The 21,709-nt window shown below is 55.1% G+C and overlaps 9 protein-coding genes and 1 non-coding gene across 10 annotated transcripts; 5 read left to right on the top strand and 5 right to left on the bottom strand.

The window, feature by feature from the left end:
- Window positions 1–456: 456 nt before the first annotated feature.
- Window positions 457–3,409, top strand: BO86DRAFT_182854 (LIM domain protein). Its single transcript, XM_025666605.1, has 3 exons — window positions 457–753; window positions 867–2,866; window positions 2,939–3,409. The coding sequence occupies exons 1-3, from the start codon at window positions 654–656 to the stop codon at window positions 3,257–3,259; spliced, it is 2,421 nt and encodes an 806-aa protein (XP_025524319.1). The 5' UTR covers window positions 457–653; the 3' UTR covers window positions 3,260–3,409.
- A 481-nt stretch (window positions 3,410–3,890) lies between these two features.
- trm8 (tRNA (guanine46-N7)-methyltransferase) lies at window positions 3,891–5,331 on the bottom strand (the record flags this gene model as incomplete). The annotated part of the gene is made up of 4 exons (XM_025670217.1): window positions 4,983–5,331; window positions 4,701–4,888; window positions 4,077–4,600; window positions 3,891–4,046 (listed from the first exon to the last, which is right to left on the bottom strand). Exons 1-4 carry the CDS (start codon window positions 5,174–5,176, stop codon window positions 3,891–3,893), a joined length of 1,062 nt encoding a protein of 353 aa, XP_025524318.1. The 5' UTR covers window positions 5,177–5,331.
- A 290-nt stretch (window positions 5,332–5,621) lies between these two features.
- On the top strand, window positions 5,622–6,317 carry BO86DRAFT_382198 (ESCRT-II subunit protein VPS25; the record flags this gene model as incomplete). The annotated part of the gene is made up of 3 exons (XM_025670806.1): window positions 5,622–5,999; window positions 6,078–6,153; window positions 6,205–6,317. The coding sequence occupies 3 exons, from the start codon at window positions 5,622–5,624 to the stop codon at window positions 6,315–6,317; spliced, it is 567 nt and encodes a 188-aa protein (XP_025524317.1).
- Window positions 6,318–6,492: 175 nt separating this feature from the next.
- BO86DRAFT_345331 (BRCT domain protein) lies at window positions 6,493–9,717 on the bottom strand. The gene is made up of 4 exons (XM_025669198.1): window positions 9,173–9,717; window positions 8,664–9,100; window positions 7,196–8,606; window positions 6,493–7,146 (listed from the first exon to the last, which is right to left on the bottom strand). Exons 1-4 carry the CDS (start codon window positions 9,263–9,265, stop codon window positions 6,502–6,504), a joined length of 2,586 nt encoding a protein of 861 aa, XP_025524316.1. The 5' UTR covers window positions 9,266–9,717; the 3' UTR covers window positions 6,493–6,501.
- Window positions 9,718–10,028: 311 nt separating this feature from the next.
- On the bottom strand, window positions 10,029–10,139 carry BO86DRAFT_t258. Its single transcript has one exon. It is a non-coding gene; the product is annotated as a tRNA-Leu (tRNA).
- A 131-nt stretch (window positions 10,140–10,270) lies between these two features.
- On the top strand, window positions 10,271–12,093 carry BO86DRAFT_368732 (putative toxin biosynthesis protein). The gene is made up of 4 exons (XM_025670216.1): window positions 10,271–10,605; window positions 10,691–10,829; window positions 10,900–11,008; window positions 11,105–12,093. Exons 1-4 carry the CDS (start codon window positions 10,396–10,398, stop codon window positions 11,994–11,996), a joined length of 1,350 nt encoding a protein of 449 aa, XP_025524315.1. The 5' UTR covers window positions 10,271–10,395; the 3' UTR covers window positions 11,997–12,093.
- A 67-nt stretch (window positions 12,094–12,160) lies between these two features.
- On the bottom strand, window positions 12,161–13,691 carry BO86DRAFT_182814 (ceramidase). The gene is made up of 4 exons (XM_025666604.1): window positions 13,429–13,691; window positions 13,176–13,362; window positions 12,593–13,109; window positions 12,161–12,508 (listed from the first exon to the last, which is right to left on the bottom strand). Exons 1-4 carry the CDS (start codon window positions 13,522–13,524, stop codon window positions 12,325–12,327), a joined length of 984 nt encoding a protein of 327 aa, XP_025524314.1. The 5' UTR covers window positions 13,525–13,691; the 3' UTR covers window positions 12,161–12,324.
- Window positions 13,692–15,039: 1,348 nt separating this feature from the next.
- BO86DRAFT_320838 (putative mitochondrial carrier protein) lies at window positions 15,040–16,242 on the top strand (the record flags this gene model as incomplete). The annotated part of the gene is made up of 3 exons (XM_025668317.1): window positions 15,040–15,091; window positions 15,212–15,489; window positions 15,559–16,242. 3 exons carry the CDS (start codon window positions 15,040–15,042, stop codon window positions 16,240–16,242), a joined length of 1,014 nt encoding a protein of 337 aa, XP_025524313.1.
- A 500-nt stretch (window positions 16,243–16,742) lies between these two features.
- Window positions 16,743–18,519, bottom strand: BO86DRAFT_421610 (uncharacterized protein; the record flags this gene model as incomplete). Its single annotated transcript, XM_025675290.1, has 3 exons — window positions 16,743–16,955; window positions 17,022–17,087; window positions 17,146–18,519. 3 exons carry the CDS (start codon window positions 18,517–18,519, stop codon window positions 16,743–16,745), a joined length of 1,653 nt encoding a protein of 550 aa, XP_025524312.1.
- A 1,833-nt stretch (window positions 18,520–20,352) lies between these two features.
- BO86DRAFT_182410 (uncharacterized protein) lies at window positions 20,353–21,364 on the top strand. The gene has a single exon (XM_025666603.1). It carries the CDS (start codon window positions 20,503–20,505, stop codon window positions 21,145–21,147), a length of 645 nt encoding a protein of 214 aa, XP_025524311.1. The 5' UTR covers window positions 20,353–20,502; the 3' UTR covers window positions 21,148–21,364.
- The last annotated feature ends 345 nt before the right edge of the window (window positions 21,365–21,709 follow it).

Here is a 21,709-nt window from a genome sequence, read left to right as displayed (position 1 = left end):
GCTTAGCGTCTTTACCCCGCGGTAGCCTCAGGAAAATGGCAAATATTTAGTCTGTTTGTCCTGTGCCCGATGTTGTGCCTTAGTGCCTTAATGCCTAAGTACGGTACGTACCGTACCTGGTTGTCATGGGTGATGGAATCAGCAATCATCATCATCAATCATCATCATCATTGATGGCCAGAGCTCAGCTCTGCTGCGGCTGAGCTGAAGATGTGTTGCCTGAGGGTTATCGTGCCAGTCTAATCTCCGGCTCTGCATTTCCACCTTCTCCCCCTTATTGACTCCCTCCTCCCCCCCCCCCCCTGCTGCTCAATCGAGATTCAATGATTCCCACGCACCAGGGAGTAGTCCCCGATCGTCAATGCACACACACTAGCCTCCTTTGCAGCAATCCTCGTTCCTCTGACACCGCAGATGAAACAAGCAACAAATCAACTTAGACTGATCCGATCTGTCTAGTTCATTCCAGCTTGTCTGTGATCCACTCGCCCCAGCCACCTTTCCACCTCTCATTGGCCCTGTTCAGCTATAATAGTCACTGACTTCATAGCCCTTCCTGCCTTGAGTAGCAGCCAACTCATCACTCGAACCCCCTCCCCTTCTTCCGTCCAAATATTTTTCCTGCGGTTCATGACTGTACACCATACATCTCCATGGCCAGTATGATGCATAGGCCTCAATTTCAGAAGCCCAAGGAGGGCCAACGCAAGTTCTCCCCTCCTGGCCCGACCTATATGTCCGACGACCAGATCGGTATGTTTACAGTGCCGCGCCAAAGCATTCTCTCCCCCATTCAGCCTTTATCGACCTGATTCGGGCTGTCACCGCTTCGGATCGAGGTTTCCATGCTGATCTCCGACCTACAGCGACCTATTTGAAAGATCTGCGGACGAATCGTCCTACACGTCCTGGCGGATCCAGGCCGCTTCCCGTAAGACCTACTACGGCGCCTACTCATCCTCATGATGATTTGCCTCCGCGAGCGGCATCGGCGATGTCGTCTTACGGCCCACCGAGGACGCAGTCTAGTCCTCCCTCTGCAGAGGCCAGATTCCCTCGGGCCACCAGTTCGCTCTCGAACCATAGACCAGCCTCTGCTTTGGGAGGCCCCACTGGACGTCCTTTAGTTCAGGAACCGAGAACTATCCCGATTAGGCAAACTGTATCACCGGCGCAAGTTTTCTCGCGGGTGGAACAGATTCCTGCAAGGCCTACATATCGTGAAAACCCCCAGCGACGCATAGAGAAGGAAGAGGCGAGATCCTTGCGTGATGCATTGCAGGAAATGGACCTCCATGACGAACATGATCTCCACGCTGCTGCCCAGGATGAGGCCACGGAGCTGGTATGGATGCATCAAAATCCAGGTATACCGTATAAGAATCCCTATGCACCTTACCAGAATCCCGATCTGCAAGATCTCCAACAAAGCCCTCCAAGAAGTAGCTTCGCTTCTCAAAATGGCGCTGCTAGCTCCCCCACGGCACGCAGGGATAGTCGTCGGCTTATGTTCCAGGGATCGACTGTTAGCCATAGTGGGACGAACGGTTTTCGAGGAAGTGATAGAAAGTCCTCAGTCGAAGGAGGTTCGCAAACCATCTTGGAAGAAGAAGGGTCAAGCCCGACGAAAAGCCCGACCAAGGGAGGAAGCATGCGAAGAAGCATGAAGGTCAACTTCGCACTTCCTCAAGAGGATGAACCAACGGTGACCTCAGGCGATAATCATGGGTTAGGCTCGGCCAGTGTCAGGAACGAGACATCCAGAGGCATCTTCAGAAACCCGAACGACCAGATCTACGAAGAGCCCCATCTTTCTCCTCGGAAGGATGAGGGGGGTCGTTCAATCTTCTCTAGATCGGACTCATCTGCTTTGAAGAGTAAACCGCGGAATGCCCTTCCTCGCGGGTCCCGGCCTCTGCCAGGTCGCTTTGGTAGTCTCTCTTTCGTTGATAAGCTTTCTCGCTTCGAGATCCATAAAAATCCTCCGAGTCAAACGAGAAACCCTGAGTATACGACGAATGAGCCTCGGTCCCAAGAAGCGCCGCCTGAACCTGAGGCACCTCAGCAGCAGATTCCAACGAAAGATGGCCTGGAAATCCGCAGTGATGAGCTTCGAGCTGCAACGAGCAAGAAGCTCAGGGATCGCAGCACCAGGCTTCCCATGCCCACTGCGGTGAGCGACCGAGCCGGTCGGCCTATAGTGAGTTTCGATCCCAGGTGGAAACCTACCGAGGCACAAAGCCCTCCCAAACGCGACAAGGGCTGGGACGCGACGCCCCAACCGCCGCCGCCAGCGCCCACGATCGAAGTGTCCGAGGCATCATCCGTACCGGTAATCAATCTACCGGACGATAAGGAGCCTACCATTTCTGAGATCTCTGGCTCTCGCGGGGGCTCTGGGATGGCAGTGAAGCCATTACCAACTCCGCCAAAGAGTAATGCAGGCCTCAACCGAGCTCCTCCAAAGACTGCCACGACCTCAACGAGTCGTTGGCTATCGACTTATACACGCTCCGGGGTACCTACTGCCAAGTGCGAGAGCTGTACACTTCCGATTGCTGGAAAGATTGTTACTGCCGCCGGCACTCGATTCCATCCCGAGTGTTTTGTTTGTCATCACTGTCAGACGCCTCTTGAGTGCGTGGCGTTCTACCAAGAGCCGGATGCGAAGAGAGCCGAGCGACTAGCCGAGTCAGCGGCTGACGATGAAGAAGCTCGTACATTGAGATTCTACTGTCACCTTGACTTCCATGAGTTGTTCAGCCCCAGATGTAAGAGCTGTAAGACTCCGATAGAGGGGGAAGTGGTTGTGGCGTGCGGTGCCGAGTGGCATGTCGGCCATTTCTTTTGCGCTGAATGTGGTGACGTACGAGAACCCCCACCCCCAAATGTTCCTACATCCTGCGCACTGCTAACCTTTCTCTTTTTCTGCTTCTAGCCCTTCAGCTCAGAGAAACCATTCGTGGAAAAGGATGGGTTTGCGTGGTGCTTGCAATGCCATTCCCGCCGCACCGCCCCCCGCTGCCTCGGCTGCAAGAAACCCGTCCTGGACGATGTGGTGATCTCCGCCATCGACGGCCAGTGGCATGACCAGTGCTTCGTCTGCCACGAGTGCGGCGACGGGTTCGGCCCTGAGGGGCGGTACTTCGTCCGCGAGGGCGAGCCCAAACGAACGGCCAAGGGCCGCATCATTGGAGGGCCCGTTCAGCTTGCCGTGTGTGAACGCTGCGAGGGCATCCGACTGAAAGCATCTCCCTGAGACACCTACCCGAACCATTCGTGACAGCTTCGAATCCTGGTTAGATTCGTTCTATTGCATTCTTTTTCATCTCTACGTTGGTTGCAGTCATATTCTCTACAATCTACCGCTCCCTCCTCGTCACATTGCTGCTCATTGACTGAGACATGCACTGCTGATATATCTTTTCGGGCCAAGAGCCAACCTTGATTTTTCTTGAATATTATCTTGCATTGTTTATTTGCCAAAGTTGACTAGAAACCCACCATATCAATCGCATAGCCGCAAGCGGGAGTTTAGCACGCGAAGTATGTTTTCTGGATGGGGTATAAGCATGAGAATGTTGTTTTCCTGTTTGTCGTGGTTATACATTTTCTCCGTGATCTTGTTTTGGCATTTGTTGCATTTCCTTTTGAGTTCTTCGAATATCATGACAGCCGGGATGCCCCTTTCTTTAGAGATTATATTTGTCGACGGACTTTTGAACTATCCAAACCAACCGTAGATCCCCAGACATGATCTCCTACATCGAAATAAGCACACAGAAAGCAATCCAGTTGCAAGCATATACAATTCGTCTATATAACTTTTTGCTGAAACCGCCCCCCCCCCCCCTCCCAAATAAATTCTAGCCTCAAGGGCATATATAAAGCTAAGCCGGCCAAGCGGGATCCTCCTTCCGCCGAAACACGGCGACGTACTTGTTCCCCTTGTTGCGCGTGACCTTCTTGGACTCCTCGGTCTCCTCGCTCATGACGCGCACGCAGGGGTCCCGCGCCAGCTCCTCGTCGGTCAGGCGCTCGAACAGCTCCTTGACGGTGCCGACGGCGCCGTCAACGGCCGCGGCGTCCTCGCCCTCGCGGAAGTGCCGCAGCACCCAGTGGTGGTACTCCTCCACATCCGTGATGGTGTAGAGCAGGCCGCCGGGCCGCAGGGCGTAGGCGTACTCGGCGTTCAGCGTCTCCGAGACGATGCGGGCCTTGTGCTTGCGGGCCTTGAAGTGCGGGTCCGGGAAGCAGATGAAGATCTTGGACAGCTGGTGCTTGGCGAAGAAGTTGGGGAAGAACTTCATCGTGTTGCTGCGGATCGCCGTGATGTTCTGGTAGCCGCCGGGGACGAGGGTGGTGGGTTCGGTAGGTTCGTCGGTGGTGGCGGGGTCGGTGGTGGGGGGGGTTTCAGTGAGGGGTTCGGTTTCCATGGCGGTGGACTCGGCGGCGGGCGCTGCGGTGGTGTCTGTAATGGCTTGAGTGGTGGAGGTGGTGGTGGAGGTGCCTTGGGTCGATTGAAGTTGCTGCTGCTGGGCGCGGAGGGCTTGGATCCGGGTGGAAAGGTAGTCGAGGACGGAGACGCGGATTTCCATTCCTGTTTTCGCCAACCACAACACGTTAGGTCTCTGCTGTTTGAGGAAAGGATGCGCTGCGCAAATATGATAGACAACGGACACAAACAGGGCAATACATACCAACCATCAAGGTCTCCGGCAGCAACGGCGCAAGACCGACGAGCAACCCGCCAAATCCACACCCGATATCCACGATCTCCACATCCTTCAGCAGCTTGCGGGTGCCGATGAGGTTCGTCTGCGACGGGTCCGGGTTCACGTAGGCAGGGAAGTGCGAGGCCCAGTCCATATGCGCCGGGCTGAGGGGACTATTTCCGAGCAGAGGTCAGTCACCCGGTAATATGCTAGGTGGGTAGGTAAGGTGCGGTGTGGAGAATGGGATACACCAAGAACCCAACATACTATTGCAACTGATGATCCGAGAATGGGTTCGCATGCGCCCGTTGCCGGTAGAACTTCTTCTTGGGCAGCTTGACCCGCGCGGGGAGGCTGGTCTCGTTGGTGGTGGTGGTGCTGCTGCTGCCGTCGGGGTTCGTAGCGGCTGCCTGCTTGCGATACTCATCGCGCTTCTGGCGTTTGGCAGGGGGAGGAGTCATGGTGATTGTGTTTTTGTAGCGTTGATATGGAAGTCCAATATAAGAAGGTGGGAAGATACAGCCCGAGAATAACCCAATTGCGCAAAATCGGTGCAGCAGCGGGGAGAGGAAATGGAGGATGGTGAGGGGACCGGGGGGAGGAGGGCGAAAGGCGGAAAATTCTCTAAGGCGGAGAAAGAAAAGAAAGAAAGGGAGCGGAAAGTTGAGTTTAGCTCCCTCCCTCCCATCGCGGGGCTCCTGCTGCCGCTGCCGCTGCCGCTGGCGCCCGCCTTTACTTATCGATACCGGCGGTATCGGTCAATCGGCTCAGCTTCTGAACAACACAGCCACTTCATCTACCTCATTATTCAAAGTTTACCATTGCAAACCAATCTCTTCCAGCCAAAGAGGAGCATCTATCGCACGACCTTGCTATACCACACATACAAGAACATATACAATGACAATGACGACCGCACCACCGCCTCCGCCCTTCCAATTCCCGCCAACCTACTCCTTCCCCCCCTTCTTCACGCCGCAACCCAACAGCGCGACGCGCACCTCGCAGCTCCAGAAATGGTCCTCCCTGATCCAGGCGTGGTGTCGTCATCACCGAACCTACCGCCTGGCGCTCAGCGAGGCCATCGAGAGCCCGCTGTTCTACAACGCGGCGCTGCGGAAGCGACTGTCCGCGAAAGATGCGCGGGATGTGCTAGACTGGATGGCCAAGGGGGAAGAGGGCGGCGGCGGACAGCGGGCGGAGTGGCTGGACGGGAGCACCAAGACCGTGGCTCGCATCTGGTGGAAGAGGCCCGAGGAGTGGGCGGGGATCGTGGCGGATTGGGTATGTGGATGATCCTAGGAAAATGAGATGGGGAGAGTGCGTGTGCAACGTTCGCTGCTGACCTGGTTATGATCGCAGGTGGAGAATACGGGGCAGAAGAATGTGGTTCTGACAGTCTATGAGTTGGTGGAGGGGGAGGGGACCTTGTCACAAGGTATGTTGTGCTGTGAGAGCCATCCTTCGAACAGATGAACTGATCGGCTAGAATGGCACGGTATGGATACGGACGTGATGCTCAAGTGCCTCAATGTGCTGGTAAAACGAGGCAAGGCACAGGTTTTCGGTGGCGAAGGCCAAGAAGGTGTCAAATTCTTCTAGATGGTCATCCGTTTGATATCTGGACAAATTGATTCTGGGTACAACAGGCTATTTTCATGCAAAGTGTAAGTCATTTACAAAAGTCCCCGGCGAAGTGACCCGAAAGAGCCATTGCTATCATTTCTTTCAAACCAGCAAAGACGCTTGGACGCAGCACTCATAACACCATATAGATCCGGCCCACTTACTGCTCCGAAACCTCGGCCATTTCTTCGCTCAGCTCATAGGCATCCGCCGCATGCAGCTTCTGGGACATAGCCATATCGAGAAGCCACTCCACACGAATAATCCGTGGCGTTTTGCCCGTACTCAGAACCATACTTCGGAAGCGTGGCCATGTCTTCACCTGATCCGGTTCCGTGCTGCTCAGCAGATACACCTCTTTGCGGCTGGGGTCATCATCTCCCGAGCTTTCCTCGCTCTCTTCTCTCTGTGATCGGTATGAGACCCGACCCCGGAATAGAGTGCACTGTCCACCGTTGGCATCCACAATGGACTTGAATGCATCGAACCCACCACGGATTGTCTCCACGCAGTAGATCTGGTATCCGTGCAACAGCTTGTTCTTGTTCTTCTTGGCATTGGTTCTGGCATTTTCGAGCTTGAATCCGTACTTTTCCTCGGAAGCCTTGTCCTTGAGGGTGTAGTCTGCGGGATCGAGGAGGGCGTTCTGCTTGAGACACTGGGTGACGAAATCGATGTTCATGATGACTGGCCCGTATGCCAATGCGTTCACGAACTTGGGGGTCCTGAGGATAGACGGTGCGGCAAGGTGAGAACACCTCTTCGCTTCTTGGACTACCAAAATTCCAAGGTCACGTAGTTGTCGCTGTGAACGGTTAGATCGCAAAGTCTTGGTCGTAATATGAGAAACATACCTTGTCAGAATCCTCTGTCTTCGGGTTCTTAACCCATTTTTGATATCCGGTAATCAGCAGATGCATCGCGACAGGGGGTCTAGACTTCTTCTGTCTCTTGGTCTCGGTCGTTTCATCCTCGTCGCTTTCGTCCTGCGGTTCCATAGACACGCGCTTCTTGCTGGGGTTGAGTACTATGCGATCCTCGTCAGACACCCTCCGGCCACCATGAATCACGCCCCCAACACGTCGCTTCTCCTTCTCATACAACGCCATGTCGGGTGCAAGATCGTGTAGTCGAGCAGCGGCTACCTCCTTCGACTTGCGACTGCTGGTGCTCGACGGCGTATCATTCTCCTTTCCTTCGGACGTAAGCCGGGTCCGAGCGGGCGTCTGCAGTTTTGGAGGGTCCATGACGTTCCGGGACTTATCCGCAACCCGCGGTGTGGCACCTGACGTGCGCGGTACTTCGGTTTCAGACTCGGTAGTTCTTGCGGAAGACTGCTGGATAAGTTTCGGCGTCTTGGAAGTCACGGTGTTCTGGTCCTTGTGCTGCATCACCGGTCGCGGGCTCGACGGTGCCTGTACCACGTTGTTGGTCTCGGATAGGAGCTGGCTTTCGAGCACGGCTTTATCCAGTCTGGTCTGGCCAACAACCTCGCCCAGGTTTGTTCTCTTGGGAAAGTGCGTATATCGGGGATCGGAGACGGGCTGCAGCTTCCATTTCGCGTAGCTCTCCTCTAGCCACAGGTGGTTGATTACTTGCAGACCCCATTCCTTCGCCGCGGCGCATTTCTCGCTGTTTCCATGCGCCGTCACCAGGTGTGTGTTTTCTTGCTTGAGGGTCTTGGTGCATTCGGCACCGGTTGCTGTGATCAGGTGCTCCAGGTAGCTTCTGGCTTCTCCGACATAGTTTGAGAGACTGATTTTGAATCCCTGGAATCCCGGGATACCCTTGCGTGAAACGGGATAGTGTAACAGCCGTCGAAGAGGCGAAGTCCAGGTGTTATATGTCATGAGGTGGTAGAGCCAGGATAGATTACCGATATCCTTGTTCAGCTGAAATGCCATGCGGTAGGCGAATCCTTCTCGGTAGCGGCAGATCAGGATGTCCGCAGCTGATATGTCCGCAACAACAGAACCTCCACCCTCCCTGATGATGTCTCCAATGGAGCCAGAGAGACGCGACCCGATCCCGAGATCCGGAGCAAGCATGACACTCTTGTTCTCGAAGACATGTAGCCTGGGCAGTTCGTCTGTCGACTGCACGGCGGCTGGCAGATTAGCGGGGTCAGGTGTCGATGCACCGATGATGTCTCGGTTCTCCGCTGAGCGTATGGGAGCGTCGGGCGCCGCACGCAGAATCTCGGGGTCGGGGAGAAGGTAAGGGCGCTCGTCGATTCGCCGTCCAAGCTTGAGGCAGTCATCGAACCTGGAAGAAACCCTCGTTAGACCTACCAAGTTGAGCTTTGCTTCTGGGTCTGCTCACCAGTGGGGCAAGACGATCTTGATCTTGAGCCTCTTCGCGATGATCAGGCGGGCCTTATCCGAGTCCACAGTCAGGTCAACCAGGTGGGTGACCGGCTGGGAGATTCTGGGACTATACAATCCACCCTTTGCGAGAACTCCCCCGATGATTGCTTCCTTGTCGCCCTCCGGGATGTCACCGCAAGTCACCACAACATCGTTGAGGATCAGTCGAGGATCTGGACTGTATTGCCGTGGGTTGGCCAACTTTCGCTTGTGAAGACAGGCCTGGAGCCAGTATGGTTTGACAATGGGGATCAAGGCATCGTTTGCGGCCTCGAACGCGGGGAAGTCGACGGTGCAGCTCATCAGGTGCGTGAATTCGGTCAGAGGCGGGAATTCGGCCGGTGGCTCGTAAATAACGGATTCGCCGCCATGTTGCTCGAAGGTAAACGCCAGCTGTATGAGGCAAGAGTCAGTAATTGTATCCCTTCAGTAGTCTGTGGGCGTATGGAGGATCAGGCGACAGACTTGATGCGCCGCATCGGCACTGAGATCTTTGGAGCATATGATACAGATCTTGCACTGGTTGAAGAGTTGGATCTCTCCACCTGGGTCCCCCATGGTGGGAGCTATTCCGGTGGCTCTGTTTGATTTATTGGGATAGGCTGCGACGACCGTATGTTTGGTCGAGTGATGTCAGGATTGGTGTATGTGCTGAGAAGATGGAGTGGCAGCTGAACCTCGTGGTTCTGCAAATGCGACGCGCCGACGCGCCGCACGACACCACGTCACGTGGAGATAAGATGTATCACAGATCAGTGTGGTAGAATAACATCATCGGGTAGCAGTACCATGTGTCATCGTATATGGTCCCATGGGCATGACAAGTACAGTACGTGGTCTGTCAGAAGTCGGGATGTTGTGAGGTATCAGAAGTTGCGAGTTGGGTTGTCGCTGTACGGAGGACTGGTTCATTGTATTTGCAGCTGCTAGTATGAGTAACACATTTATATGACCCGCAAGAGTCCTCGCAGTTGATGAGTATAGATTGTAGTCTGCTTGTTGCTTAGGATACGTTCCCATACTCGGTCATGATCATGGATCCAACTTCAGCAGTAATGAAAGGGGGTCTAGACGGCATCATCCGGAAAGTATATACCGTGCCCGTGCTATATGGATACAGTACCTAGGTACATATATTGTGCACCGAACCTTTCCCGTGTTAATCCACCGTCCCGAGCAACAACTTATACTAAAGACAATCAAGTTCACCATCATCAAAGCAGTCCTTCTAAAAGACAAACAAATACAAATTCCAAAAACTGCGGCAGAACAAAAATAGATGATATAGAGAGATCAATGATCAAAAAAGGGCAAAAAGATATGACAAGAGTGGGATTCGAACCCACGCCATCAAACGATGATCAGGAAGCTGTGAAGCTGAATGCTAAGGTAACCTTAACCTGACGCCTTAGACCAACTCGGCCATCTTGCCTTGTGATGTGATAACTGGGTTTACTGGTTGACCTTTTCAGCAAAGTAAAACAATGTGAAAAGTATAGCACCCTCAGCCAGCGGCAATCTACAAATCAACCTCGGCTTGTTCTCACCCCCCCGGCAGTTCACCACTCCGATCTGGGGAAATAGCTTCCCTTCCCCACGCCCCGAGGCACCGATTGAAGTAATATATATGCATAGCCTCTCCATACCCTCTAATCACACATAAATCCACATAGAGATTCACCATCAGCATGTCCTCGTCACCGACAACACCCAGCCCCTTCCGGGTAGTTGAGCACACGATCGAATGCCAACATATACGAGAGTATCCCGCGGCCACCGCCAACGAGCAAGAGGACATTCTAAACCTTGCAGTAAAACAGTATATCCCACTGGACAACCCCAACCCCCAGCCGGGAGACGTCACAATCCTTGCCGCACATGCCAATGGCTTCCCCAAGGTACCGCCGCGGAATCAACTCCCGCTGTCACACAGCGTCCCTCCGCACCGGCATCAGGACAAACCAGCTGACCCGTCATTGCCAGGAACTCTACGAGCCCCTGTGGGAGGAGATATACGCACGCTCCAAAGCCAATGGATTCCGGATCCGGAGCATCTGGATGGCAGATGTAGCCCACCAGGGCGAGAGCAGCGTGCTGAACGAAGACCTTCTCGGAAATGACCGTACGTGCCTCTCATCAACGTTGCAACCAACAGCCACAACAGCCACTGACCAACATGCGCGCACAAACAGCAAGCTGGTTCGACCACCCCCGGGATCTCCTGCACCTCCTCAACGTCAAGCGCAAGGAGATGCCACGGCCCATCGTAGGCGTAGGACATAGCATGGGCGGCGCACACCTGTGAGCATTAACCCCCTCCCCCCCCCGGCCCCAATCCAATAGCACCCACTGGCACCCCGCCCCTCCACTAACCCACGCACCAACAACAACCCAAAGAACCCAACTATGCCTGATGCACCCGCGCCTCATTCACACCCTCATCCTCCTCGACCCAGTCATCCAGCGCGAATCCACGCAACTGGACCACCTCGAAATGGCGCACCACCAGCGCGAGACGATCGCCAAGACCACCCAGCTCTCCACCTACCGGCGCGAGGTGTGGCCCTCGCGCACCGCCGCGGCGGCGGGCTTCCAGCGCAGCCCCTTCTACCAAGCGTGGGACGCGCGCGTGCTCGCGCGCTGGATCGAGCACGGTCTGCGCGAGCTGCCCACCGCGATCCACCCACTTCCCCAGAACAAGGACGAGGACGAGAACAACGCCGCCAACCGCCCCGTCACCCTCAAAACCACCCTCCACCAGGAAGTCTTCACGTTCTCGCGGCCCAACTACGACGGACCGCCCGGCCGGAAAGTCCCCGTCGACCGCACGACGCACCCGGACCTCAACCCGGAGCATCGGGGCTCGTGGCCGTTCTACCGCCCGGAGCCGGCGCGGGTGTTCGCCATGCTGCCGCACCTCCGGCCGAGCGTCTGCTACATCTTCGCCGGCAAGTCGGATATGTGTCTGCCGGAGATGATGGAGGATAAGCGGCGGGCGACGGGGACGGGGCTCGGCGGGAGCGGCGGGGTGGCGGCGGGGCGGGTAAGGGATGTCTACCTCAAAGACTTTGGGCACTTGCTGGCCCAGGAGGCGCCGGGGCCGTGCGCCGAGGCGGCCAGTGAGTGGCTCGGTGGCGAGCTGAAGCGGTGGCGCAGAGAGGAGGAGGCCTTCCGGGAGCAGTGGCACAAGAAATCCAAGATCGAGAAGGTCACCATCGATCCTCGGTGGAAGGAGCATGTTCCCAGGGCGGAGAGGCCCAAGAAGGCGGCTCCCGAGTCGAAGTTGTAGGGGACGGTGGGTTTATGCCTATAGATGACGATGCTGTGTTGCGCGCTAGAGATTGTATACTGTATAGGTACAGTAGGTGTTTTCACCAGGAACGTGGACTGATGTCTTGCCTAGCAATTGGATGTGGTTCATTTTACTTCTATAAGTAGTATAAGTTCCCAAGAGCGTGGCCGAGACGACGGCAATGAGCACGGCCCCGGTTCGCAGCGCAGTTCTCTTAGCTCAAGACCACAGAGAACGAAGCGCTCACTTCCCAGTGCTCAAACTACACCCCTAAGCGGCTGATCTAGAACAATAAAACAAGAGAAAAAAATAGGATATACCCAATCTAGTTCGACTTCTTAGCCGCGCCATTCTCAATCTTACCCTGGTTGCTCGTGCGGATGACCTCAGGGAAATTCCAAACGTGAGGCCACCACAGATGATACTCCTCCTGGCGCCCGTTCAGGCAATGACGGAGCCAGATGCCCCAGATGATGTACAGATAAGCACCGAACCCCGTCATCAAGTGCCTAAATAAGGTCCAAGTCAGCATTTTTGCGTCCAATTCGAGATCATCTGGCGGCGAACACGCCAAGGATCAAAAAGAAACGTACCACCATCCATGGCCCTCAAGAAGGATCCCCCAAGGCAGACCCACTTCCCGGCGCCATCCGCGGATCTTCGAACAGAAGACGTTGTCCAAGCCCCAGATCCCGAATCCGCCCAAGAACATGCTGAGGCCGTACGCCACCATGAACCACATGGTCTTGAGGGTCTTCATATCCCGGACGTTCTCGTAATGCTGGTGCTCCTTGGTCGGGACGGGTAAGCCCTGTCGCTCGCGCGCGAGCCGGTCCGCCTCGGTGGAGTGGCGCCATCGCGGGCGCAGGGTCACCTCCATGGTGTACATGCTGCGCAGGACGACGACCGTGGTCAGGAGGGCGTAGGCGTTCTGGTGGAAGACGGGGTCCTGGAGGTAGTGGTAGTAGAGGGTGATGAAGATCGCCAGGCCGGCCAGGAGGAAGGCCAAGAAGATGCGGAAGGGCGTGGGTCTGGAGTATGCGAAGGAGGCGTAGCACATCAGACAGGTGGTGTAGATCATGGACAGCTCGTCCACCAGCTGCATGGGATCTGTGCGGAGAGGAACCCGGGTCAGCGCTCAGGATGTATAGACGTGGGTTGAGGAACGTGGCTTGCATTTCAGCGTGGCGTGGAAAAGGAAACTGCCTGTTCCGACCACGAGGTAGCCGTAGTAGGCGACTTCGAAGATCCTATCATGTCCGTTGCGCCGACAACTGCGGATGCCCTTGATCCCGAGCCACATGAACAGGAGGTTTGTCAGGGTGTTGACGATCTCGGCGGAGTAAATCGTAGCATAGTAATCCTATGCAAGAGACATGTTAGCACTGCATATACTCCTCAAAGAGGCGACCCGATCATGGCGACGGACCTCTTCACACCAATTCAAGGTGGATGTGACGGGGCTCCAGTATCCCGGCCTCGAGGGCGGATACGGAATGTTCGGAAGGAAAGCCCATCGAGACATGATGGGAGGAGAAGGAGGAGGAGGAGGAGGAGGAGGAGGAGGAGGGAAGCTCTCCGCAGGGAAGAGGGGCTGCGATAAGCTCTCAAACGCGACGAGACTGTGTAGAGAATCTTGGTTATAGGCAAAAGAGCATGACAGTTATGAGAATCGGGGTAGAAAGAGAGAGAGAGAGTAAAAAAAGGGTAGTGAAAATTGAAAGCCGGGGTTGACAGATTGGAGTTGCCTTGGAAAGTGTTTCCACTCTCCTCGCTCTCTCTCTCTCTCTCTCTCTCCCTCCTCTCTTGACTTCCTCCCCCTCTCAGACCAGACCCGTGACGTCGATCGACAACCACAGTTAATCTGCGCCCGGCCCAGTCAGACTTGTCAGGCTGCTTTCATTGCCTGCCGATTGGACAGGCCCGATAAATGGTCGGTTTATGGAGTCCACGGTGGCCATGATGCCCACTCCAGCAATATTGAGAATAGTGAGTGTTTTCCATCGAGGATAGGGCAGCATTCTTCTGCGTTCAGCCCTTCTCCCGCGGCACATGTTCCTGGTGAGACAATCTTCAGTCCAGGTTGCCATCCGTCCAGTGCTCGAGGCTTGTCAGAACGCTCCATTGTACGGATTGTCTAGGGTATCCAGGAAAAGCGTCTAGCTCTGCTCAAAAGAAGCTTTGGTGGCTGGATGCTAGGTAGAGGAGAGGTGTAGATTGTGAGTGAGAGGTACTGGTACTGTACTGGTACTGTACACAAGGTCTACGCCCTGGTCGGAACTGGTGCAACATATGAGTAGTCTCTTGTGACTAGTCCTTTGTGATTCTCTCAGACCCTTATTGTCTGTCAATCCGGACTACTGGAGATGATAATAATAATAAGCTTAAGCTGCATTGCGACCCATGATCCATGATCCATGATCTATGATCTATGATCCATCCCTTGCGCGGGACACCCCGGAAGAACAGGTGAAAAGCACGGAGAAGTGAGAGTATTCAAAAGTGGCTGGATCCGCCAATCGGCCTGCTTTCCTTTAGTGACTGATGATGACTTCACTCGCTCCGACCAGCGGATCCGCTTTTGGCCGCTTCGGGAAAATTGGATGGGTCCAAAATGTCCGTCCGAGGCCCTTCTCTGTGAACGTGCAATTCTTCCCATCCATCCATCCATCCATCCATTATCCATTCTACACCGTCTTTCCTTTTTCCTGTTGGATTTTACATTGTACTGTTGAAACTTTGTGCCTGACTTTCTTCAGGCGAACTTCCATCGCCCTATCTCTTGCCTGCGAAGCCTATCTCCCTCTTCCTCACTCTCTATCATAACCTGAAATGTTGTCATTGCCTCTATCAACGTGAATGTGACCGCTTGGATGCGGCTTGTCTAGGACCCTCGGAATTCTTCATCGATTCACCCCCAGACCTCTCTCCTTCCTCTTGTTCCCAACGAACCGAGGCCTGTGAGACCAATTCCACCAAACATCAATCTACCGCATCGAAGGCCCTCCCCAGAACCGACCTGAGGGCGACTTCCAAAGACATGTCGAACAATGCCTCCTACGCGGTGACGCAGGTGAAAACAACCTCCACGCGTGAGTCTGCGCCCTCTGTATACAAACCAAGCCTTACCTCACCCTCACCCTTCTCCTCCCCCCAAATTCTTCCCTACAAGCAAACAACCCCCACCCACTAACTCATCCGCACAACCCCAGCCTCCAAAACAACCTTCCACTTCGCCGCCGGCCTCTGCTCCGGCCTGACCTCCTCGATCCTCCTCCAACCCGCCGACCTCCTCAAGACCCGCGTACAGCAATCCCAAAGCGCCTCCCTCCTCCCGACCCTGCAAGCAATCCTGTCCTCCCCGCACCCGATCCGCGGCCTATGGCGCGGCACCCTCCCCTCAGCCCTGCGCACGGGCTTCGGCTCGGCGCTGTACTTCACCAGCCTGAACGCGCTGCGCCAAGGGCTAGCCCAAACCCAGATGCCCTTCGTCCTTGCCAGTCCCAGCCCCAGCAACCCCAACAACAACAACAACACCACCAACCCCATAAATAGCAAGTCCTCTACCTCCTCCGCGCTCCCCAAACTCTCCAACTCCGCCAACCTCGCCACCGGCGCCGCCGCCCGCGTCGCCGCGGGCTTCGTCATGATGCCCGTGACGGTCCTGAAAGTCCGGTACGAGTCGGACTTCTACGCCTACCGCAGCCTGCTCAGCGCGGGCCGCGACATCGTGCGCACCGAGGGCGTGCGCGGCCTGTTCAGCGGCTTCGGCGCCACCGCCGCCCGCGACGCCCCTTACGCCGGCCTCTACGTGCTGTTCTACGAGCAGTTGAAGCGGCACCTGGCCGCGCTGGCGAGTAGTCGCGCCGCCGCGGCCGCCGCCGCGGCGGAGGGACACGACGGGCAACAGCAACAGCAGCAACAGCCGCAGCCGCTGCGGTCGCCGTCCTCGTCGTCCATTAACTTCGTGTCCGGGGGGTTGGCCGCGGGTCTGGCCACGGCGATCACGAACCCCTTCGATGCGGTCAAGACGCGCCTGCAGCTCATGCCGGGCCGGTACGGCAATATGATGCGGGCGGCGAGGCTGATGGTCCGCGAGGACGGGGTGCGGAGCCTGTTCGGCGGGCTGGGGCTGCGCATCACGCGGAAGGCCCTCAGCTCCGCGCTCGCCTGGACGGTGTACGAGGAGCTCATCCTGCGCGCTGAGGTGCAGTGGGCTGCGCAGGGAGAATCGCGCTCATGATCACCATCACCAAATAACGATACTTCGGCAGGGGAGGTCTCTCCTCGTCTGTATTCATCCACCGCACGGAATCTCTTTACTTGTTACGAATCATAGAGATGAAGGACTTGGCAACTCACTCACTCTCTGCATCACATGCAAATGTATCATATCATATGTTCAACTCCCTTGGAAGACTAGGAAAGGGGAAAACAAAAAGGCATTCAAAATCCCAACTCATGACATAATGGAAATCGAGAAAATATTGGACTGGACATAGATAGCATCCTTGCACCTCTTCAACTGGATCTGTACCACGGACTTGACAAGAGATTTCCCACAAGAAAAAGAGAGTCGACAAACAAGAAAGAAAAGGGGCGGCTGGAGGATACCGAATTTCGTGACAGACGTTAAGACAGATCATGGTATCATAATTTCAAGAATTTCGACGGGGCGGCGGCGGCGGGTGTGTTTTTGTTCTATCAGGTTGGGTGTGTGGCTTCGTATGCTCGATCGATCGATCAGGTAAGAATCCAGGCCCGGCCACCGGGGTTCTTCTTCCTCACAAGGTACATCTTGTCACTCTTCTTCTTGTCGTTGACCTTGAGTTCGGTGAGGGTGCTGGAGGTTTGGGTGACGAGCTTGCCTTCGCGCAAGCGCCGCGTGTGGGCGAAGAGCTCTTCCTGGAAATCTTCGGAAATCCATTGCTTGATGATGATGTAGTTGCTGTCGAGCTGTGATGGAAGAGAGAGTTAGTTGGTATTGCTGTAATAGAGATGTGGGTGTCAGGGCTAACGTACATCGTCCCAGTCCCATGGAAGGCGGTAGGCGATCAGTGTATCAGGGAGCAGATGCTTGCGGTGAACCTATAGCCAGCCAGTCAGCTTTGATCGTCGCTGATTCTTCTTGAAAGAGGAGGAATACCTTAATCCAGGTGGTGCGCTGGTGTGGCTCAGGCTCCGGGAGCTTCTCCTTCTCCTTCTTCTCCTCTTTCTTCTCTTCCTTCTTCTCTTCCTTCTTCTCCTCCTTCTTTTCTTCCTTTTTCTCCTCTTTCTTCTCTTTCTTCTCCTTCTTTCGGAGGATCTCCTCAATCTCGTGCTCATTGTAGCCGAACTCGAGTCTCAATCTCTCCTTGAATTCGTGATCACGGCGCCTCTTCTCCTCGCGTTCCGCAATCATCCGCCGTTCCTCGTTCAGCTTCCACTCGTCGATGGCGGCCTGCTTCATGGCGGCCTCCTTGCGGGCGCGCTCCTGCTCGGCGAGGATGCGGCGGGCCTCCTCGTCGCGGATCTCCTTCTTGATGCGCTCGCGCTCCTCCTCCTCGTCGATCTTGCGCTGCAGGTCCTCGAGGCGCTTCTGGCGCATCTTGCGGTTGAGCTCCTCCTGCTCGGCGGCCTGGCGCTGGGCCTCCTCGAACTTGATCAGCTTGTAGCGGTGCTCGACCTGCCGCTGCTCCTCCTCCATGCGCTGCTTCTTCTCGAAGCGCTCCAGCCGGCGCAGGCGCTCGCTGATCTCGTCCTCGTACCAGTCCTCCTCCTCCTTGAGCATGCGCACCTCGTGGTGCGGGCGGTACTCCTGCTGGTGCTCGCGGACCTCGCGGTGGCGGGCCAGCTCGCGCTCCAGCCGCTCGATCTCCTGCTGCTGGCGGAACAGCTCCAGGTCCTGGCGGGCGTCGTTCCGCTCCAGCAGCCGCTGATCGATGACGAGCTCGAAGTCCCGGTCGCGGCCCGCGGGGATCATCTGCGGCGCCCCGACCCCGACGCCGGGGGCGCGCGGGGACGCCTCGCGGGAGATGCTGGCGGTGCTGGAGCGCGGCCGGCGGCGGTGGGCGCGCAGGTTCGTCTCATCCTCGGAGTCGTCGTAGTCGTTGATGTTGTAGTTGTTGCTGAGGCGGTGCTCGGCCTTGCGTTGCTTGGTGGCGCTCTTGTTGCGGGAGTCGGTCTTGGCGTCGGTCTTCGTGTCGGTCTTGTTGTCCGACTTGGTGTCGTTGTGGTTGTTGACGTCGACGATGACGGCCACGGGGGCCTGACTGTGGTCGCGGTGGTGGCGGTCGGGCCGGCGGCGGGCGCCCGTCGAGGCGGACCGGTGGAGATGCTGCTGATGCTGTGCGTCGCTGTGCAGGACGGGACTGAGGTAGGCGTTGCTGCTGCTGTACTCCGGGCTGAAGTGCCGGTGCCGCGAGACGGAGCGGTGACGATGGCTCACCTTGCGGCCGGGGTACTCGATCATCGAGATATCCGATTCGGAGAAGTCCGATTCGGAATCGGTGAGGAGGGTGTGACGTCGACGGGAACCCATGTTGCGAGAACGAGGAGAGTGGATTTCTCTTCTTCTGCGTCTCTTCTATTGCAATATATCTTGCTCACAACTTATATTCACTTGTTGTGTTTGTGTGGTGTTTTGAATTTGGATCAAGATCAAGTCAGACCGTTGAATGGTGGGGGAATGGGGGAACGGGGGAAGAGGGGAAGAGAAGTGAGGAGGGGGTGGGATGACGGGTTGGCAGGCGGTGACGTCGACGGGGCTGGATTGGAAGAAGGGGGAACGAGGCTGGGAGGAGAACAGCAGTGGTGGTGGTGACAGTTCAGTGGTAGACAGCGCCAACAACTACTACCAACGATAAACCCAGGGACTGATGGGAAACGAAGCAGAGAGAGAGAGAGAGAGAGGAAGAAAAAGAGACGAGACGAGACGGACGCAAAGCAACGCAACGAAAGAAAAGGGAAAAACAAGAAAAGAAACGAGCAGGTGCAAAAGCCTTCTGTCGTGCCTTAAAAAACCGTCTTGTTCAGCTGAAGTGGGGGAATGATTGGCATCATTGGGCCGAGCTGATTGATCATCTGGCAACCGAACCTGTCATCGTCGGTTTTGCCTGGCGAAGTTGTTGTCGCCTACGATAGGCCGGAGACCAGACCAAGAAAAAAGAGAAGAGAGATCCTGTCTTGAAAATTGGATTGTCTGGCTGTCTGTTGACAATCATGCTTCAGTTCGTTCCCACACCACCTTACTGTGGTAGGGCTGATCGGTCTACCGTCGAACAGATGGCTTCAAATGGAGGGGTGACTTAACGCACTGAGCGGCGGCTGTCAAGTCTGGTCACTTCCATCCAGTGCAACATACGAAGATTCTAGGACTTCATCCTTTAATGATAGACTAGAGAAGAATAATTCTTCCGATACACACGCAAATCCTCTCGAAGGATGTTGACAGTATTCTTACTCAAGGGAAGAAGGACGGGAACAACCGCTGCAGTATCCATGGACGAGGCTTGGTGTCTGGAGACCAAAGAAAGAAGGCGGAAAAAGAGGGGCACAGTCCGAAGGGTCGAGTGGTACGCGCAACTAAAAGAGTGGACTCCGCTGGTACCTGATGGACCCAGTCCAGGCTGTGTGCAGCCTGGAACAGTCACTGTACCAGTAAGAAAGAGTGAGTTGGTCCTGCCCGAGAGTGGAGTCTCCCTCCCCTCAACAGTATTGAATGGAAGCAGATAGGACACCACATTCTGTACAGTCCTCAACTGAGCTGTACATGTACATGTACGGAGTACCTGTACCATCTTCTGACCCTGCCTACCAATGATTATTATCCGATCCAGCGTGACTTCCGTCTTATTCTAGTAGTGAAGCTCACGGTTGCAGACACTTGACACCTGACCGGGCTGCCTTGAGTTGCGGTCACGGAGCATGTGTGCGCAGTGCGAAACCAAGCCCTGTTCCAAGTTGATTGAGCCACAGTCCCAAGTTAGTATTCTGCTCCGTACTGTACACTACACTGGCAAACTAGTAGCTATACTCTCAATCATCACGTCTTTTGGCCCCCAACACCACCAGCCACAGCCACAGCCTCATCCTTTCTCCATTCTCTGAAGCTAGTCCCTTGTCGATCAACGATCCAAACCCCGAAGGCATTTGATGCCTCAACGCATCCGATACAAACCACCTGGAGCAGAGGCATAGAGCCAGCAAGAATTGGGAATACATGTAGAGTGCCAGCAAGTAAGGAGTACTTACCTAAGGTATGGCCACCGCCACCCTGAATCGGGTTCTGTCACCAAGGAGCGATCCGGGATCTGGATACTGGGGGGGGGGGGAGGAGCTGCCTGATCTTGCCATCCCTCCTCGGTGTTTGTCTGGCATCCATCCCCATCACGAAGATCGTTCGGAATGTACGGAAACACTGTACAGTACGTAGCAGTGTGGTTGTGGAAGGGAAAAGGAGGAGGCAAAATCAGTTCAATTGATGCTTCGCTTTGCAGCCCAAAATCATCTATCGATCAGATAGATGGTGTTTTGGGATTGGCCTGCGGCCGCAATCTCGGGTTCAAAAGGCTTGACTTCTCTACGAGTACATCAACAAGTGACTGTGCGACGTCATCATAACGGATGCGAAAATCGGTTGTCATGTCATGTCATGTCATTCTATCAGCACGGACACATATGCTATGTGTGGGCTTTCGTATGGGAAAACGTGGATGCTGAGATTCGCCGTGCAGGCTGCCAGTCAAGAGAAATGAACAACCATAGAAGGGAAGAAAAATCAAAAGAAAAACAAAACAAACAAGACTCTTCCATTATCGTCGTCATTATTAAGGCCTTTAAATCCATCCGCTGCATCAAATCCATCAATCTGGCGTATATCCTTGCCGTAAACGGCCCCAATTTTCGGTTCACTCGAACCACTCCTAACAACAGAAGGGAAATTGATCAGCAGAGGACCCAAGAAATGAAAGACGATGATGGCACTTACAGCCCAGCATGCAGTGGGATGGTTCTCCTGTCCGCAGTGGACATGACTGGTCTCCTATATAATGCAAATCCGTTTAGCGATCTTGTACTGTCAGAAACACGAAGCGCAGGGTCTTCTGAACGTACGTTCTGGGCCATACTCAGGCAGTTCTCGTCAACCTGGCAATCGCCATCGCTATAGCACTGTTCACCGATCATTAGTAAAGAGATACCCCAGAGATTCGAAGGGAATGAACATACACTGCCGACTGAGCCACAACCGTGCCAATGATATGTGGAAGCACTCTGCGCACTGACTTCTGTCCCGGGGAAAGGAGCCGCCAGAGTCGTGGCAGTCCCCAGGCTCAGGGCAGTAAGAATATAAAGAGAGAGTTGCATGATGCCTGATTAAGGAATGATATTGATAGGTTGTTAACGCTGATAGACCCGAGGTTGATCAGTAGACTTGCTTGGAGAATCGGTTGTGAAAGGAACAGTTGTCTTGCTGCTTGGAAGTAAATCTCTCCTTGCAGCAGACCGAGAATCAGGAACTATTTATACCCTTTCTTCCAACCCGTCTTCAGGCGTCCTGGCTGTTCCTAGAGTGCCGAGGGTCTGCAGCTATAATGCCGGCTGTCAGGCAATCTTGGTCTGGATCGGCTGAAACCTAACAAATAGATAGCCCTTTACTATTCTTGTTTCTCCAAGGCTGAGAAGGACCGGTACGTATGCCAGTCGATCCGCGGAGGAGAGAGAGGGTCCCT

Source organism: Aspergillus japonicus, assembly GCF_003184785.1.
Source record: "Aspergillus japonicus CBS 114.51 unplaced genomic scaffold BO86scaffold_58, whole genome shotgun sequence".
Classification (NCBI taxonomy): Eukaryota; Fungi; Ascomycota; class Eurotiomycetes; order Eurotiales; family Aspergillaceae; genus Aspergillus; species Aspergillus japonicus.
The sequence above is the reverse complement of the archived record's forward strand: the minus strand, read 5'-3'. Positions and strand labels throughout refer to the sequence as shown.

Coding starts and splice junctions, on each gene's coding strand:
- BO86DRAFT_345331 (XM_025669198.1), bottom strand. CDS start 9,265: ATGGGGGACCCAGGTGGAGAGATCCAACTCTTCAACCAGTGCAAGATC. Junction 9,101..9,172: donor GTGCCGATGCGGCGCATCAA/GTCTGTCGCCTG, acceptor TGCCTCATACAG/CTGGCGTTTACCTTCGAGCA. Junction 7,147..7,195: donor AGACAGAGGATTCTGACAAG/GTATGTTTCTCA, acceptor AACCGTTCACAG/CGACAACTACGTGACCTTGG.
- BO86DRAFT_368732 (XM_025670216.1), top strand. CDS start 10,396: ATGTCCTCGTCACCGACAACACCCAGCCCCTTCCGGGTAGTTGAGCAC. Junction 10,830..10,899: donor AGACCTTCTCGGAAATGACC/GTACGTGCCTCT, acceptor GCGCACAAACAG/CAAGCTGGTTCGACCACCCC. Junction 11,009..11,104: donor AGCATGGGCGGCGCACACCT/GTGAGCATTAAC, acceptor AACAACCCAAAG/AACCCAACTATGCCTGATGC.
- BO86DRAFT_182854 (XM_025666605.1), top strand. CDS start 654: ATGGCCAGTATGATGCATAGGCCTCAATTTCAGAAGCCCAAGGAGGGC. Junction 754..866: donor TATGTCCGACGACCAGATCG/GTATGTTTACAG, acceptor TCCGACCTACAG/CGACCTATTTGAAAGATCTG. Junction 2,867..2,938: donor TTTGCGCTGAATGTGGTGAC/GTACGAGAACCC, acceptor TTCTGCTTCTAG/CCCTTCAGCTCAGAGAAACC.
- BO86DRAFT_182814 (XM_025666604.1), bottom strand. CDS start 13,524: ATGTCTCGATGGGCTTTCCTTCCGAACATTCCGTATCCGCCCTCGAGG. Junction 13,363..13,428: donor CCTTGAATTGGTGTGAAGAG/GTCCGTCGCCAT, acceptor TCTCTTGCATAG/GATTACTATGCTACGATTTA. Junction 12,509..12,592: donor CTTGAGGGCCATGGATGGTG/GTACGTTTCTTT, acceptor GACCTTATTTAG/GCACTTGATGACGGGGTTCG.
- BO86DRAFT_182410 (XM_025666603.1), top strand. CDS start 20,503: ATGGTGTTTTGGGATTGGCCTGCGGCCGCAATCTCGGGTTCAAAAGGC.